This window comes from Orycteropus afer, unplaced genomic scaffold (assembly GCF_000298275.1).
Source record: "Orycteropus afer afer isolate SDZICR_OR568_19922 unplaced genomic scaffold, OryAfe1.0 scaffold00709, whole genome shotgun sequence".
In the NCBI taxonomy this organism is placed as follows: domain Eukaryota; kingdom Metazoa; phylum Chordata; class Mammalia; order Tubulidentata; family Orycteropodidae; genus Orycteropus; species Orycteropus afer.
The window spans coordinates 61,849-78,082 of NW_006922296.1; the positions used below are offsets into that span (position 1 = coordinate 61,849).

At 37.7% G+C, this 16,234-nt stretch overlaps 1 protein-coding gene across 1 annotated transcript in view; it reads right to left on the reverse strand.

Annotated features, from left to right (window-relative positions):
* Nucleotides 1–6,472: 6,472 nt before the first annotated feature.
* The window catches only part of ZNF248 (zinc finger protein 248), a 15,253-nt gene continuing 5,491 nt past the window's right edge, over nucleotides 6,473–16,234 (reverse strand). Inside the window, exon 3 of the mRNA XM_007957115.1 lies at nucleotides 6,473–7,956. Within this exon, the coding sequence (XP_007955306.1) occupies nucleotides 6,473–7,956 (1,484 nt within the window). The remainder of the gene's footprint in view (nucleotides 7,957–16,234) is intronic.

Genomic DNA, 16,234 nt, shown 5'->3' on the forward strand with positions numbered 1-16,234 from the left:
TCTTCTGTGTCTGTTTTAATTGGTTTCCCTTTTCTTTGTTGAAGAGGGTCTGTGCAATCCTTCTGCCTAGTCCGCCATCTTGCCCCGCCTCCTAACACAGATTCTTATCTGGCGTTTTATATACATTACATGGGGTCATATAATGTTGATGGTTAAGCGCTAGGCTGCTAACATTAAGATTGGTGGTTCAAACCCATTAGTTGTTCTTTGGGAGAAAGATATAGCAGCCTGCTACCCTAAAGATGTCCAGCCTTGGAAACACTATGAGGCAGTTCTACTCTGTCCTACAAAACATGAGTCAGAATCATTTCACGGCAATAGATTATTATTATTATTTTTAACATGGGGTTGCTTTGATCCTCGGCCTACTCCACAGCAGCTAACAACAGACAGTTAACAACAACGTGCCTCGGGGACAGACATAGCCTCACTTCTCAGTCTTCTGACAAGCCGCCCAGTCACAATCCGGTCGCCAGAACCCTTCCCTCCGCGCGTGAGATCCGCCTGCGTCGCGCAGCCTTCTGGAAGCCGTAGCAACCTCATGATATATTTTTCTTGATTCAGTATTCACTTCGGTCCTCTCTTTAATTGTTGCCCAGAGTTCCAAGATTATCATTTTCATCACTTTTTGCTTGTTTCTTCTACATTTGTTATAGGAGAAATGGTAGTGTGTGACTGCTTATGTCACCATCTTTTAACATCTTTCCTTAGATAATATGGTTATAGAAATTTATTTATTTTTAATTATAATAAGAGTATCTTTACAAATTCTCTGAACTTAAATCATCTGAACAATCTCAAAAAACTATAAACAACAGTAGTTATTAAAAATATGGCTTCTCTTTAGTAGTAAATAAAAATATAGATTACAAACACCAAGACATGCCAAATTTAAACCAATTTCAAAAAACAATCTGTCAATGGCATCATTTATAAGTTTGCACGTAATATACTGTTTATTTTATGACAAAACTGAAAGGCTTATAATATTCCACTATAAATTCTCTGTAGGTACATATATGTGGATTAAAATGCATAGAAAAAGCCAAGGATATACTGAACTAAAAATTTCAGAGGAGAGAACCCGTATTTGGTGTAGTGAAGAATACTCAGTTTTTATGTTCTAAAGAACATTTATGCTTTCTTCTCCCAGTATCAGCTGCTGATATTAACTACTCTGCACAGAAGTACTCAGTTCTATGAAGGCCAAGGAAGTGCCACTACCCTGTAGGCACCTGTCATGGATGCCAAATTCCTCTAAAATTGCTTTACCTGGTATCAAGTAACAAGATACCCACAGGGCAGGATATAATTTCATTAGGGGCATCGGTTACAAGAATTTCTGACCTCACCTGCTACTATCTGAGGACTTGGACTTCCTTTGGGGGTTTGCTAGTGATAATTTTTGGCTTGTGTGTTACTAGAAGTAAGCATGAAGGAGATGGAAGTAGTTTTCAGATAAGGACAGTTACCTCATTTTGTAAATGAAGAAACTAATCCCAAAGAGGACTGACTATCAGAGTACACACTCTAAACATGGGAGGACAAGATATTAGGCATCACTTGTCCATCTCTCACAGACAAGTATCTAACCATATAAACATATAAGAACAGACATTAGTTCCTTATTGTCTGAAAGAAAAGGCTATAGATGCAAACTGTAAGAGAAGGGGCAGGCTAGGAAAGGGACAGTTGAGTTTCTCAGATAAAAGGGAGCATGCTGGGATATGCAGTATTCAGTCACTAAGTGGCAGATGAAAGTTCAGTGGAAATAGAGGAATCAGAACAGGATATATCTTCTCCAGAAAAACAGAGATAGAAGGGGTGGGTTCAAGGAAGCCACAGTTGTATTCTCTAATTGGGCACAGCCAAGCATGTTTACTAGTTGAGGGCATCTAGGAAACCAAGGGTTAAACCCTCATATAAGCTATCTCTACCTTTCCCTACTAAGTACTGGGTATAAAGTGACAGGGCACACTAGGTAAGGAAAGGTCAAGTTCAAGATAGAAAGTGTTCCCAATTCCACAAGAACAGCCTCTTTGGAGTTAATCAGAAAACAATTTCCAGACACTGGAAGCATAAATTTCTCAGTCATTGCAGAATGCACACACCTATGACCCACTAATTTCCTTCCCAGCTTCATACAATAAAGCACTGGTTTTCAAGCTCTGGGAGATGACATACTCACTGGTTGAAAAATCAGTTTAGTATATAGGTACAAGTATTTCTTTAATTAGAATGTAGAATAATACAAAAGAAAATTCCAAGCACAACACAGTAATGAGGGTGTTATTTCATGAAACAAAATCTTAGATGCATAAAATTGCTGGCTATATATTCACACACATACTCTCCAGGTATCCACAAGGTTCACTCCCTCAAATGCAATTTTCCCAGTGAGATCTTTCCCTTTCTACCGTATTTAAAAGCAAACTATCCCTGTGATATGTTTTCCTATTTTTCTTTTTCTTCACAACATTTATCATGATGTGTCTCTCCTTTGCAGAAGTGTTTTCTTGATAAGTAAAGCTGCTGGCAGCTCTACACACAAAAACTAACTAACTGATCTATGGTGATGTTCCAATACATGCTAGAATTGGTTTTCACTAGCCTATTTTGGAACAAATGATCATTTCTAGATCGATACAAACATGGGACAAGGAAGAGATGTTACCATCTGAGTTAAATGCCAATTCTGTGCTTATAAGGGAAGGTTCTATTACTAGAAAAATGTAGAAAAGTTCCACTGAGTAAACAAAAGCAATAACCTCTACATATGCATTTAAGTTCATGATATGTATACCAAACCAACAAGAAAAAAGGTGAATTAATCAAACAGTGCAGGGACAACTGGCCATTTATTTGGAAGAATACAGAATTGCTTATCTCACACTATATGTAACAAGAAACATCACAGAGGGCTACACGAATAATTAACATAATGTGTACTTCATATATATCAAAGGAATTATACCTGCCACAGTGCTCAATTCCAAAAAGGAAGGTTGGGCAATCTATTTTCATACTGATATCGCCTTGGAAACCCAAGGGGGGGGGGGTAGCTGTGAGTTGGATCCAACTCAACGGCAGCGTTTTTTTTTTCATTTTTTTTTTTAATGCCAATACAGAAGCACAATAATGCAGAAACGCTTAACTTTCAACTAGTGGTATGACTGTATTTTTCTTTATTTCTAATACCTAGGCTTTTAGATGACAATTTGTAGAAACAAAAAACACTGTGCTGCTCGATCTCTATTTGCTCCACCTTCCCAGACCTTCTCTCCATCCTTCACTGTGCTTATGTGGGCTCCCCTGCTGATGACATCTGGTTGGGTTCTCCAGAGATGCACCAATAATTTGGTACCAAAATTCTGGCAGTAACAGTATCTCCTACTAGGTGAACCCCACTCTATGACAACAGCTCTCATTGGACTTGAGTAAAACTGTTTCCATTCTTTGCCCCTTTAGGCCTAAGAACAGAACAGTTGCCTTTAGGTGCTTCAGTATCCCTTGTTTCTGACCCATTTCCATTGTGGTCAACTCAATTCTGACTCTTAGTGACCTTTTACCTCTGTAATAAGTCTTCATTAAAATCTTTTTAGTTGGATACAAATAAACATCCATGTATCAACTTGTCCACACACAAAAAAATTCTTCCCCCAAAATGCTATATAGAACATTAGCCCAAAAAAGTATTCCTCTGTGTCAGTTAGGAGCTTTGGTGGCATAGTGCCTACAGCATTTGACTGCTAACCAGAAGGCTGGTGGTTCAAACCCACTAGCCACTCCTCAGAAGGAAGATTGGGAAAGCTACTTCCGTAGAGATACTGGGCTTGGAAACCCAAGGAGAGGTTGCTATGAGTCAAACCAACTAGACAGCAGTGAGGTTTTTTGTTTTTTCCTGTGTCAGTTGAAATGCTTTCAGCTCTATGAAACAGAAAGTCCTAAGAACAAATAAGTAACAGTTACTGTTGCCAGTAACACAAAGGTTCCAATAGAGAGCAAAATGAGTAAGTTGAGAAGCTCAGCACCATCACCTTTGGGCCAAGTTTTTCTAATCTTGTGCACCTGGGGTCCCCTGCAAATGACATCTGGTTGGTTTTTCCAAAGAGAAGCACCAGTAATATGGTACCAAAATGCTTGTAGTGACAGTATCTCCATTAGGTAACCTCTATTCAGTGACAGCAACTCTCATTAGACCCAGGGTAAAACTGTTTTCATCCTTTGCCCCTTTAGGCCTAAGAATAGAACAGCTTGCTTCTAGGTGCTTCAGTGGCCCTTGTTTCCGGCCCACACCTGTTGTTGCCAAGTCATTTCCACGTTCTTGCCCCACAGGGCCACAAGCTACAATATGCATCATGTTGTTGTTGTTGTTATGTGCCGTCGAGTCAGCCCTGACTCATAGCGACCCCTCCTTGGGTTTCCGAGGCAGTATCACTACGGAAGTAGGATTGCCCAACCTTCCTTCCGAGGAGTGGCTGGTGGGTATGAACCGCCAGCCTTCTGGTTAGCAGTCAAGTGCCTTAGCCACTATGCTACCAGAGCTCCAGGCAATATGCATCATAGATGTGAAAAAATCCAGCAGAGGGACAATTTCATTTCATGTCTCTTTTAATCACTGAGATCTTTCCCAGAATTATTGCAGAGTATTTTCCCAAATCTTATTGCTCACATGTCCATCCCAAATCAATAATTAAAATGGAATTTCAATTATTAGGTTATACTAATCTAGATTTACCCCCTAAATTATCTGCATGAAGGATGGACAAAGACAAAACAGAGCCCAGAAAGAAAAAGCAAGGAATGGTTGTTGGGAAAGCAGTGTCCCTTAGAACTGCTTACCAATGCATTTCAAGGAAGTATAGGAAATAGTACAAAGGAGGCAGGGACAGAATATGACACTCTATAATATTAAATATAAATACATAGTTCTGGATTACATACATCATGCCTAAATAGATACTATAATGAAATAGCAAGAATATTAAAGAGGAGTTTCATTAACTATCACCAGGTACTTTTTATTTGTAGAGTACGATATCATAGCTCATAACTGATGTTAACTGATGCTAACCTTCACATAATTTACATAAATACTGTTCTTATTAATAGCATTCACACTATTGATTAATACAGCAGCAGATGAAAAACCTCAGAAAAACATTGCTTGGTTTCAGTTCAGTAATGGCTACATTTATTTATTTTTGCCAGGAAACAGGAAATGTAGGTAATGTGGTTCTTTATGAAATAATATTTCACTTAATACATATTGGCCAACCTATGAAGAGACTCTAGTAGTATTTATAATAGGACTGATCCAAAGGTACTTAAAAATTACAAAAACACTTCTTGGCTTATTTACTGATAAGTAATAATGGCCATAGCCATTTATTTATGCCAAGAAATGGGAGAAGTCTATAGTTTCAATTTGCCAAATATATTCATACATACACAGTGATGTTCTTGTAAATGTTTGACAATATATTCTCTGGGAAAATAAAAAACTTGATCTGTAGAGTTTGCCAAAGTCCATAGTGTACATATTGCCTACTAATGACAATTTCAAGCTATCAACAAGACACCACCATTATATACCATTTTCATCATACAGAATCAACAATGTAAGTAACCAAGAGAGCACAAATAATAGTAAAATAACAAGGAAGTGATGAGTGTTGAGTATTTAATACTTTTGTTTTTTTAATATAACTTTTAATAATGACTTAACAACTGGTTCACAAAATTCCTGAAAAATTAGCAATCAGCACTTGCAAGCCAGTAGGAGCTGACTCTAGCATATCATTGCATGTGTATGTATAAATATATTTACATATATATGTATATTATTATATGATGCTATAAAGACACTGATGGTATTTAGTGAGAAATGTTATCATGTATCATAATAGTTACTAAACTAATGGTTCATATGTCTCCTCACAATCATGTTGGGCTCTAATATGTAAATCAACCATATCCCAAATTTGTTACATTTGTCTACTCACACAAGGCCTATAAATATCAGAGACTCTCCACAGATGTTTAATGCTGTTATCATTCAACATTTTTTAAGCTTCAGATTCCACTGTGAATATGGGTATAAATAAATATCTATTATATTTACAAAGGAGCTCTCGTGGTGCAGTACCTAAAACATTTGACTGCTAACCAGAAGGGTGGCGGTTCAAACCCACCAGCCATAAAATTTTGGTATCACATCTCAAATATGACACTACAAACATAAATTCTGAATAAAAATTTTTACATTACTTACATGAATAGGTTTCTTTCCCTCAGTACAAATTTTCTGATGAAGTTTTTTCTTAAAAGCTTTGGTTTTAATCTAGTATCAATTATATAAAATACAATGATATGTAATTTCTTAGTAATCTGGAACTTTCTTTGGATTTCTATAATGTCAATTTTGAAACTGCGAAACAACTTTGACAATTGGATGAAGGCTTCCAAACATTCAGGATGCAGAGATGGCTTTCATCCTTGTGTGAATTCTCTGATGTTTAGTGAGTACTGACCTCTGGCTAAAAGTTTTTCCACATTCATTACACTCATAAGGTTTCTCCCCTGTATGGGTTCTCTGATGTTTAGTGAGAGCTGATTTTTCACAGAAGGTTTTCCCACACTCATCACATTTATAGGGTTTCTCCCCTGTGTGAGTTCTTTGATGTACAATGAGGTTTGATTTCACACAGAAAGATTTCCCACATTCATTACATATAAAGGGTTTCTCACCTGTGTGCGTTCTCTGGTGTACAGTTAGAGCTGACCTGTGGCAGAAGGACTTCCCACATGCATTACATTCATAAGGTTTCTCCCCTGTGTGTGTTCTTTGATGTTCAGTGAGGTTTGACTTCACGCAGAATGTTTTTCCACATTGCTTACATTCATAGGGTTTTTCCCCTGTATGCGTTCGCTGATGGTTGGTAAGGTGAGGTTTCTGGCAAAATGATTTCCCACATTCAGTACATTCATAGGGTTTCTCTCCTGTGTGTGTCCTCTGGTGCTGAGTGAGGTTAGACTTCTCCCAGAATGTTTTCCCACATTCACCACATTCAAAAGTTTTTTCTGAGTGAGCTCTCCGAATTTGGGTAATATGTGATTTTTTGCTGAAATGATTCCCATTTTTATTGTATTCATAGGATTTTTCCTCCATTTGTACTATCTGATGTTTAAAGAGGGTAGATTTCTCCCAAGTTTTGTCACTTACTTTATATTCCTGGTCAATCTTTCTTGTGTGAGCTCCCTGATGAATAATGAAAGTCGAATCATCACACAAGATGTCCCCATATTCATTATACTCATAAAGATTCACCTCTCTAACAGCATTGTGATGTCCAAATCTTAAATCCATATAGAAGGGCTTCCCACAAATACTGCATTCATATGGCTCCATTTCCAAATGAGTTTTCTGAGATATACTGAGCTTTAAACTTTGGATGAAGGCTCTTCCACATTCATTATATTTAGAGGGTGTCTCTCCTGTCTGAGCTCTCTTATTTGTAAAGGCTACCCCCCCATGTAAGTCTCTCTCATTCTCCTTATACTCAAAAGGTTGGTCAAAAACTGACTGTGTGAGATCTCTGCTTTGACTGAGAACACTCCTTTTTTGATTATAAGATTTCTCTCCAGTAGGAATTTTATCATGTCTAATATCAAGGAGCAATTTCTCACATACATTAATTTCATCAGGCTTCTTTCCTGAAGACTTTTTACTAATAATTAGACCTGAAATATTTTTCAAACTTATTTCACATGAGTCACATATTCTATAGGGACTAGTTCTTGAAAGAACAGGGTCTGTGGTCAGGTTGAAAGTTTTCACTGCTCTACTATCACTCTCTTCACTTAATGTTTTGTTGTTGGTGAATAGAAACTGCCAAAAATGTTCATCTTGGTTTTCCTGGCTTCTCTCCAACAGGTCATTAAATTTCCAGTCCTCTAGAAATGAGAAAAATAATGATGTTTGATTTCACACAGAAATCTTAGGAATCTTAATACATTTCTAATGGGATTGAAGTTTTATACAAATGTCCTATTATATAGTTGACTCTGCTGTTTCCTGGTCTGAATTGAACACAAGCATGTATTTCTTCTATTGCCCTGGTTTGAGCAAAGAAAAAACAAAAAAAAACAAAAAACAAAACAAAAACAAAAACAAAAAAGCAATGTTGCAGTGGAAACAGTGAGAGAAAACTGGCAATGACCACACATACATTTAACACTTTATAAATACAACTTTCAAAACTAGATAGAAAAAAAAGGAAGCTAAAATTCAAAGTACCAGAAACTACAGAGTGGCTGATTCAGATGTAGGGAAACTCAAACGTGGGGTTAGCCCAAAAGAGACAATGATCGCTGAATAAAGTGACAGCAAGTATTAGTAGACAAAAGGTATCAGAGGATAAACTACATTTGATGTACACAGAACAGATTAACTTATACATAGACAACTGGGGTAAGAGTCCCCTTTAGAGTACATGCTGCTTTTCTATTCTACACATCAAGACCAAAATAAAATTCTGAAAACATCAACTTTCTCAGGTTCATAAGAATGGTCCTATAGGCCAGGATCTAATTTTCCCTTTAACTTAATTCACTAGGAATACTTTGTATACCAACTAGATTCACAGGAAGCATTCAAGCCACCATTTCCACAAGTCTATTAAAGTATCTTCTAACCAAGTATTTAGTCTCTCATAAATTTTTCATTTGCAACCACATGCATTTCACACAATTAATTGCAGTCCACTTTGGGTCTACTTGGAAATCAGACATTTCTTCAGTGAAATGCCACTTTTTTTATAATTAAAATGCTTTCTTTCTTTTATTTATACAAAAAAAGTTAATAACAACAATGAAAGAGCAAAAGCCAAAATGTATTTTAAAATACTCCTACCATTTGATAGCTTTCACGCCCACCATTAGAATTTACTGTCTGCATTATTCATTTCAATGTAAAATCAATCCCATTTTCAATGCTATAGCCTGTCATGGCCACAGTGGGGTTCTTGGCAGATGTTATTAAAATCTCATTGCCTTTTACAAGGAAAAAAACATACAGTACATCAATGACTGCAAACAGCAAATGCAGGTGAATTATTTACAAACTGCAGTTGAGGTACAATACATTAGCATAAAATACAAGATCTTGAATTTAGAAATATGAAATGCTTTCTGAATGAATGAAAAAGAATTATCTCTACTAAACTCCACAGTTAACAACAAAGTAATTATTACATAAAAGAATTAGGAAAAATAAGATGGTATTCTCTTCTGGAGAACAAAATCTTTATAGGAACAAACAAACAAAAAACCCCCACAGGAAACAGGTCTGAAATTTGTGGAATACAGCCACTAAATAATCATAAAATATGGGCTATTTAAGTTACAGCAAAATGGAGTAAAGCTTTTGGGACCTCAATTTAGTGATGTGGCACAACTCAAAGTGGGAAGAAAGCTGCAAACATCCATTAATAATCAGAATGTGGAATATATGAAGTATGAATGTAGGAAAATTAAGTGAAATGGAACACATAAAGATTAATAACGTAGGCATCAGTAAGCTGAAATGGACTGTTTTTGACAATTATGAATCAGACAATCATATGATCCACTATGCTGGGAATGACAAATTGAAAAGGAATGGTATTACATTAATCGTCACAAATAATGTTTCAAGATCTGTTCTGAAGTACGATGCTGTTAGTGATAGGATAATACCCATAAGCCTACTAAGAAGGCCAGTTAATACTATTATTCAAATTTACACATAAACCACTAAAGCCAAAGATGAGGGAATTTAAGATTTTTACCAACTTCTTCAGTCTGGAATTGACCAAACATGCAATCAAGATGTCCTGATTATTACTGGTGACTGGATTGAGAAAGCAGGAAACAAGAATCGCCAGTAGTTGGAAAATATGCCCTTGGTGATAGAAATAATGCCAGAGATCGTATGATAGAATTTCGCAAGATGAACGACATATTCATTGCAAATATTTTTTTTTTTTAACAACATAAACAGTGGCTATACATGTGGACCTCACCAAATGTAATACACATGAATCAGATCAACTACATCTGTGGAAAGAGGTGATGGAGAAGTTCAGTATCTTTAGCCAAATCAAGGCCAGGAGCTGACTGGAACAGACCATCAATTGCTCATTTGCAAGTTCAAGCTGCAGCTGAAGAAAACTAAAACAATTCATATGAGACAAAATATGACCTTGATTATACGCTACCTGAATTTAGAGAACAGTTGATCAACAGATTTGATGCACTGAACACCAAAGAATGAAAACCAGATGAATTGTGGGATGACATCAAAAACACCATACATGAAGAAATCATACATAGAAAGACAGGAAAGGAAGAAAAGCCCAAAATGAACATCAGAAGCGACTCTCTGAAACTTGCTCTTGAATGGAGAGTAGCTAAAGCAAATGGGAAATGACAAGACAAAAGATCTGAACAGAAGATTTCAAAGAGCAGCTTGAGAAGACAAAGATAATTATTATAATGAAATGTGCAAAGATCTGTAGTTAAAAAAACTAAAGGAGAAAAATACACTTGGTATTTCTCAAGCTAAAAGAACTGAAGAAAAAATTCAACCCTCAAGGAGCAATACTGAAAGATTCTACGGGCAAAATACTGAATGATGTAGAAAGCATCAAAAGAAGACGGAAGGAATACACAGAGTCACAGCACAAATAAGACTGGTCCATGTTCAAGTATTTCAGGAGGCAGCACATGACCAAGAACCAATGGTACTGAAGGAAGAAGTAGAAGCTTCCCTGGAGGAATTGGGGAAAACAAGGCTCCAGGAATTGACAGAATACCTATTGCAATGTTTGAACAATCAGATGCTGTGCTGGAGACATTTACTTGTCTATCCCAAGTAATTTGGAAGACAATTACCTGGCCAACTGACTGGAAGAGATCCATATTTGTACCCATTCCAAAGAAAGGTGATCCAACGGAATGTGGATATTATTCAACAATATCATTAATAGCACATGCAAGCAAAATTTTGCTGAAGATACTTCAAAAACAGTTGCAGCAGCATACTGACAGGGAACTTCTGGAAATGCAAGCTGGATACAGAAGTAGACGTAGAACGAGGGATATCATTGCTGATGTCATATGGATCTTGCCTGAAAGCAAAGATTACCTGAAAGATGCTGACTTGTGTGTTATTGCAAAAGCAAGTCAACCGTGTAGATTATAATAAATTACAGATAACATTGAAAAGAATGGGAATTCCAGAACACTTAATTGTGCTCATGAGGAACCTATACATAAACCGGGAGGCTATTGTTTGAACAGAACAAGGGGATACTGCATGGTTTAAAATAAGGAAGAGAGTGTGTCAGGGTTGTATCCTTTAACTGTACTTATCCAATATGTATGCTGAGCAAATAATCCGAGAAGCTGGACTATATGAGGAATAACATGGCATTAAGATTGGAGAAAGACTCATTAACAACCCATGATATGCAGATGACACAACTGTGCTTTCTGGAAGTGAAGATGACTTGAAGGACTTACTGATGAAGATTAAAGACTACAGTCTGCAGTACGGATTACACTTTAATATAAAGAAAATGAAAATCTTCACAACTAGACCAATAAGCAGCAATCGCAACAAATGGAGAAAAGTTAGAAGTTGTCAAAGATTTCCTATTATTTAGATCCAAAATCAACATCCATGGAAGCAGCAGTCAAGAAATCAAACATCGTATTGCACTGGGAAAATATACTGCAAAAGTCCTCTTCAATGTGTTGAAGAGCAAAGATGTCTCTTTGAAGACTAAGGTGCATCTAACCCAAGTCATGGTATTTTCAACAGCCTCATATGCATGTGAAAGCTGGATAATGAATAAGGAAAACAGAAGAGTTGATGCTTTTGAGTTGCGATATTGGTGAAGAATACTTGAAAGCACCATGGGCTGGCAGAAGAATCAACAAATCTGTTCAGGAGGAAGTGCAGCTGGACCATTCCTGGGAAGTGAGAATGGCAAGACTTCATCTCACTTATTTTGATCATGTTGTCAGAAGATATTCCTCAAGAAGGATATCATGCTTGGTGAAGTGGAGTGTCAGCCTAAAAGGGGAAGACCATCAACGAGATGGACTGATACAGTGGCTCAAGTATAGTTAAGATTATGAAGACAGCACACGACCGGGCAGTGTTTCCTTCTGTTGTACACAAGTGTCTGTTTGAGTCAGAGCCATTTCAGTGGCATCTAACAACATGTGAAAGTAAGCAGCAAAAGACACATGGGACCTCACAAAAATGAAATACTTTTATTCATCAAAAGACTTTATCAAAGCAGTGAAAATATAAACTATAGACTGGGAGAAAAATTTGGGGAACCATGTACCTGTAACAAAGCTCACTGGCAATTACTGAAAATAGCATGGACAGCCAGAACAAAGAAAACTGCCCTGGATGAAGTGCAGCCAGAATGCTCCTGTAAGTGAAAACTGCTAGATTTCACCTACCTACTTTGATCATGTTGTCAGAACGAACCATTCCCTGGAGGATACCATGCTTGGTAAAGCAAAGGATCAATGAAAAAGGGAAAGATCAACCCTCAATGAGATGCAGTGACACAGTTGCTGCAACAAAGGGCTCAAGCATAGCAAGGATTGTGAGGATGGTGCATGACCGGGCAGTGTTTCCTTCTGTTGTGCATAGGGTTGCTATGAGTTGGAGCTGACTTGATGGCACCAAACAACAATAATATCTAAAATACATAAAATACTTCTAGAATGTAACAACAAAAAGAAAACAATCCAATGAAAAAAATGAGCTAAGGATTTGAAAAGATATTTCACCAAAGAGGATATTTAAATAGCCAACCCAAAATCATTACTGTCAAATAGATTCTGACTCAGCGACCCTACAGGGCAGAGTAGAACTGTCCTACAAGGTTTCCATGGCTGTAAATCTTTACAGGAGAGACTGCCACCATCTTTTTCCCACAGAGTGGCTATTGAGTTTGAATGGCTGCCCTTTCAGTTACCAGCCGAGCACCTAACCTGTGCCACCAGAGCTCCTTCAAATAGCCAATCTGCACATAAAAAGATGCTCCAGGTCATCAGCCATTATTGTGTGTGCTGTTGAGTCACTTCCGACTCAGCCATTCTATAGGACAAAGCAGAACTCCCTCTAGAGTTTTCTAGGTTGTAATATTTACAGGAGCAGATTGCCAGGTCATTTCTCCTGTAGAACAGCTGGTGGGTTAGAACTACCAATCTTTTAGTTAGCAGGAAAGTGCTTAATGATTGTGCAACCAGGCTACTTTCACTAGCTATTAAGGAGATAAAAATCAAAATGATGGTGAAATACTATCTCATCCCCATTAGAAAGACGATGATCAAAAAAAAAAAAGGGGGAAAAAAAAAGGTTTAAGAGAAACCAGAACCCGTCATTCACTGCTGGTGTGAACATTAAAATGGTACAGCCTCTGTGAAAAATAGCCAGCTGTTTCTCAAAAAGTTGAACTTCCATATGGAGGAACTTCCAACAAGATGGTGGACTAGGCAGACAAGCCATCCATATCCTCTACAACAAATACAAGAAAATATACAGATAATCCTGGAACCCTGAGTTTCAAAGGAAAGGATTAAGAAATGTATCTAATATTGACTAGAAGAAACTGAAGAAAAACAGCAAACTAGGAGACAATGGAGTGGTGAGTTGTCAGCTGGGCCCACACAGCACAGCTATTTTGAATTTTTGCAAGCAGCATTCCTAATGGAGTAGGAAATTGTTAATTGGCTCTGCTCTCCCAGGACTTCACCAGCATCCACACTGGTGGCTGGTGACCAGAAACGTATGATCTTCCCCTTATTCCCCACACCCTCCCAGCAATCAGAAATGTGGCTATTCCACAACCCCATCCACGAGTGGCAAGTGACACACTCCCACACTGCCTCTGTCCTGTCAAAGGTCAGAGGTAGACCCACATGGAACAGGCACTGAGTGCATGCCACCCCTGCTTTTGGAAACATATGCTCTCTACCTCTCTGGGCCAGCAGAACACACCAACCTGGACCAGGCACCCTGCCCCCAGTCATCTCCGAGACCAGCAAAAATGCTTTTCCAGACAGGACGTCCTGGTTCCAGTCAGCTCCTAGGCTCTAAGTTGGCAGAAAAACCTTTGCAATTGGGAGTCCTTCCCCCAGCTGGATCCTAAGCCAGCAGAAACACCACCCCCACATTTGGTGACACACATTGCTAGTGGGAATGCAAAATGGTATAGCCATTGTGGAAAACAGTCTGGCAAGTCCTCAAAAACCTAAAGGCAGAGCTGCCATACGATCTTCCAACTCCACTCCTAGGCATACACCCTATGGATCTAATAGAAATGAAAGGAATAGGCAGATGCACACCTACATCACTGCCACATTATAGGCAGCCCCTGGGTTATGAATGAGATGTCACTGTGTCTTTAAAAATCTGTAGGTAAGTCAGATCAGGTGCATATGGTTCTTATGTAGCCTTACTTTAATGCAAGATTTGGAAGCTTTTTCATTAAAAATCTTTTCATTAAAACTATACATGCAGCAAGTGAAAGGTAATTGTGATAAATTTACTGTAGTAGGGGTTGGTTCAATCATTTCAAAATTAGGGCAAATTTACATAACATTAAAAGGCAAGTACAAGTTGTCTATAAGTCAGACATTCATGACCCAGGGACTGCCTGTAATCACAATAGCAAAAATATGTGAACAACCTAAGTGTTCATCAAAGGATGAATGGATAAGTAAAATGTGCTACAAATATATAATAGAAAGAATACTATTCACTGATAAAGAAAAAATGAGTTCCAAAAGCATTATGGAGCATGGATAAATCTGGAAGGCATTATGTTGAGTGAAATAAGTCAATCACAATAAAACAAATATTCTCATTTTTCTGAAATGACTTGAACAGGTAAATATACAGAAACCAATGTTCATTAGTGGTTACTGGGATAGGAGGGGAATTCACTCTTTAGATAGTAGATACTTTTATTTTTGGTGATGGGAAAGGTGACAACAAATGAGAGTTAAGTGTACATAGTTTGACAAATGTAAACAATGTCACTAAAAAGTACCCAAGAAAAAAGGGCTTTGTTGGTAACTGTTATGGCATATATAATTTAGAAACAGCAGCAGAAAAATATATGTGGAGGTATATATGTAGGTATATGTGTGTATAGGAAGCTCTGGTAGCATAGTGCCTAAGGCACTTGACTGCTAATCAGAAGGCTGGCAGTTCAAACCCACCAGCCACTCCTCGGAAGGAAGATCGGGGCAATCTACTTCCATAGTGATACTGCTTCGGAAACCCAAGAAGGGGTCACTATAAGTTGGGTACAACTCGACGGTACATAACAACAACATGTGTGTATAGATATGTACATGTGAATATATGTTTGTATATAAAGATACAGGCATATGAATGTGTTTACATGGGTGTGTATGTATATCTATTCATGTATCTAATAAAGCACATGGGGGGACAGTTATAGATACTTCTTAGATATAACCAAACACATCACAGAATTGGATTTCTGGGTTTGAGAGATGAGGATCATGTTCTCATGGAACATCTTGGTCAAATGGAATAATATAGTTCCTAAAATGATGTTCTATATCCTAGTTTGGTGACTACTGTCTTAAAAGCTTGCAAGAGGCCACACAACTACTGACCACTACTTGTCCAGAGCAAAAGAGCAAGAAAGAAACTAAAGACTCAACATAGAAACTAATCTACTGGACAAATAATCTACACTACCATGCTCTCATCTACCCTGAGCCCAGTAGAACTGAAGGTACCACAACCATTCTGATCAGGACCACAATAGATAGACCCTGATAAATGGGAGAACAATTAGAACAGAACCACAAATTCCTAAAACACAAAAATAGACCTACTGGACTCGTTGAGACTAGAGGAATCCCTGAGACAACTGCTCTGAAATACTCTTCAGACCTTGAACTGAAACTAACCCCTGAGGGTCACCGTGTAGCTAAGTAACAAACTGGCTCAAAAAATAATGGGTATCACCCATAATTCAAAATTTAATAAATTTGATGCATTGAACACCAACGACCGAAAGCCAGGTGAATTATGGGAAGATATCAAGAACATTATCCATGAAGAAAGCAAGAGATCACTAAAAAGACAAGAAAAGAAGACAAGACCAAAGTGGATGACAGA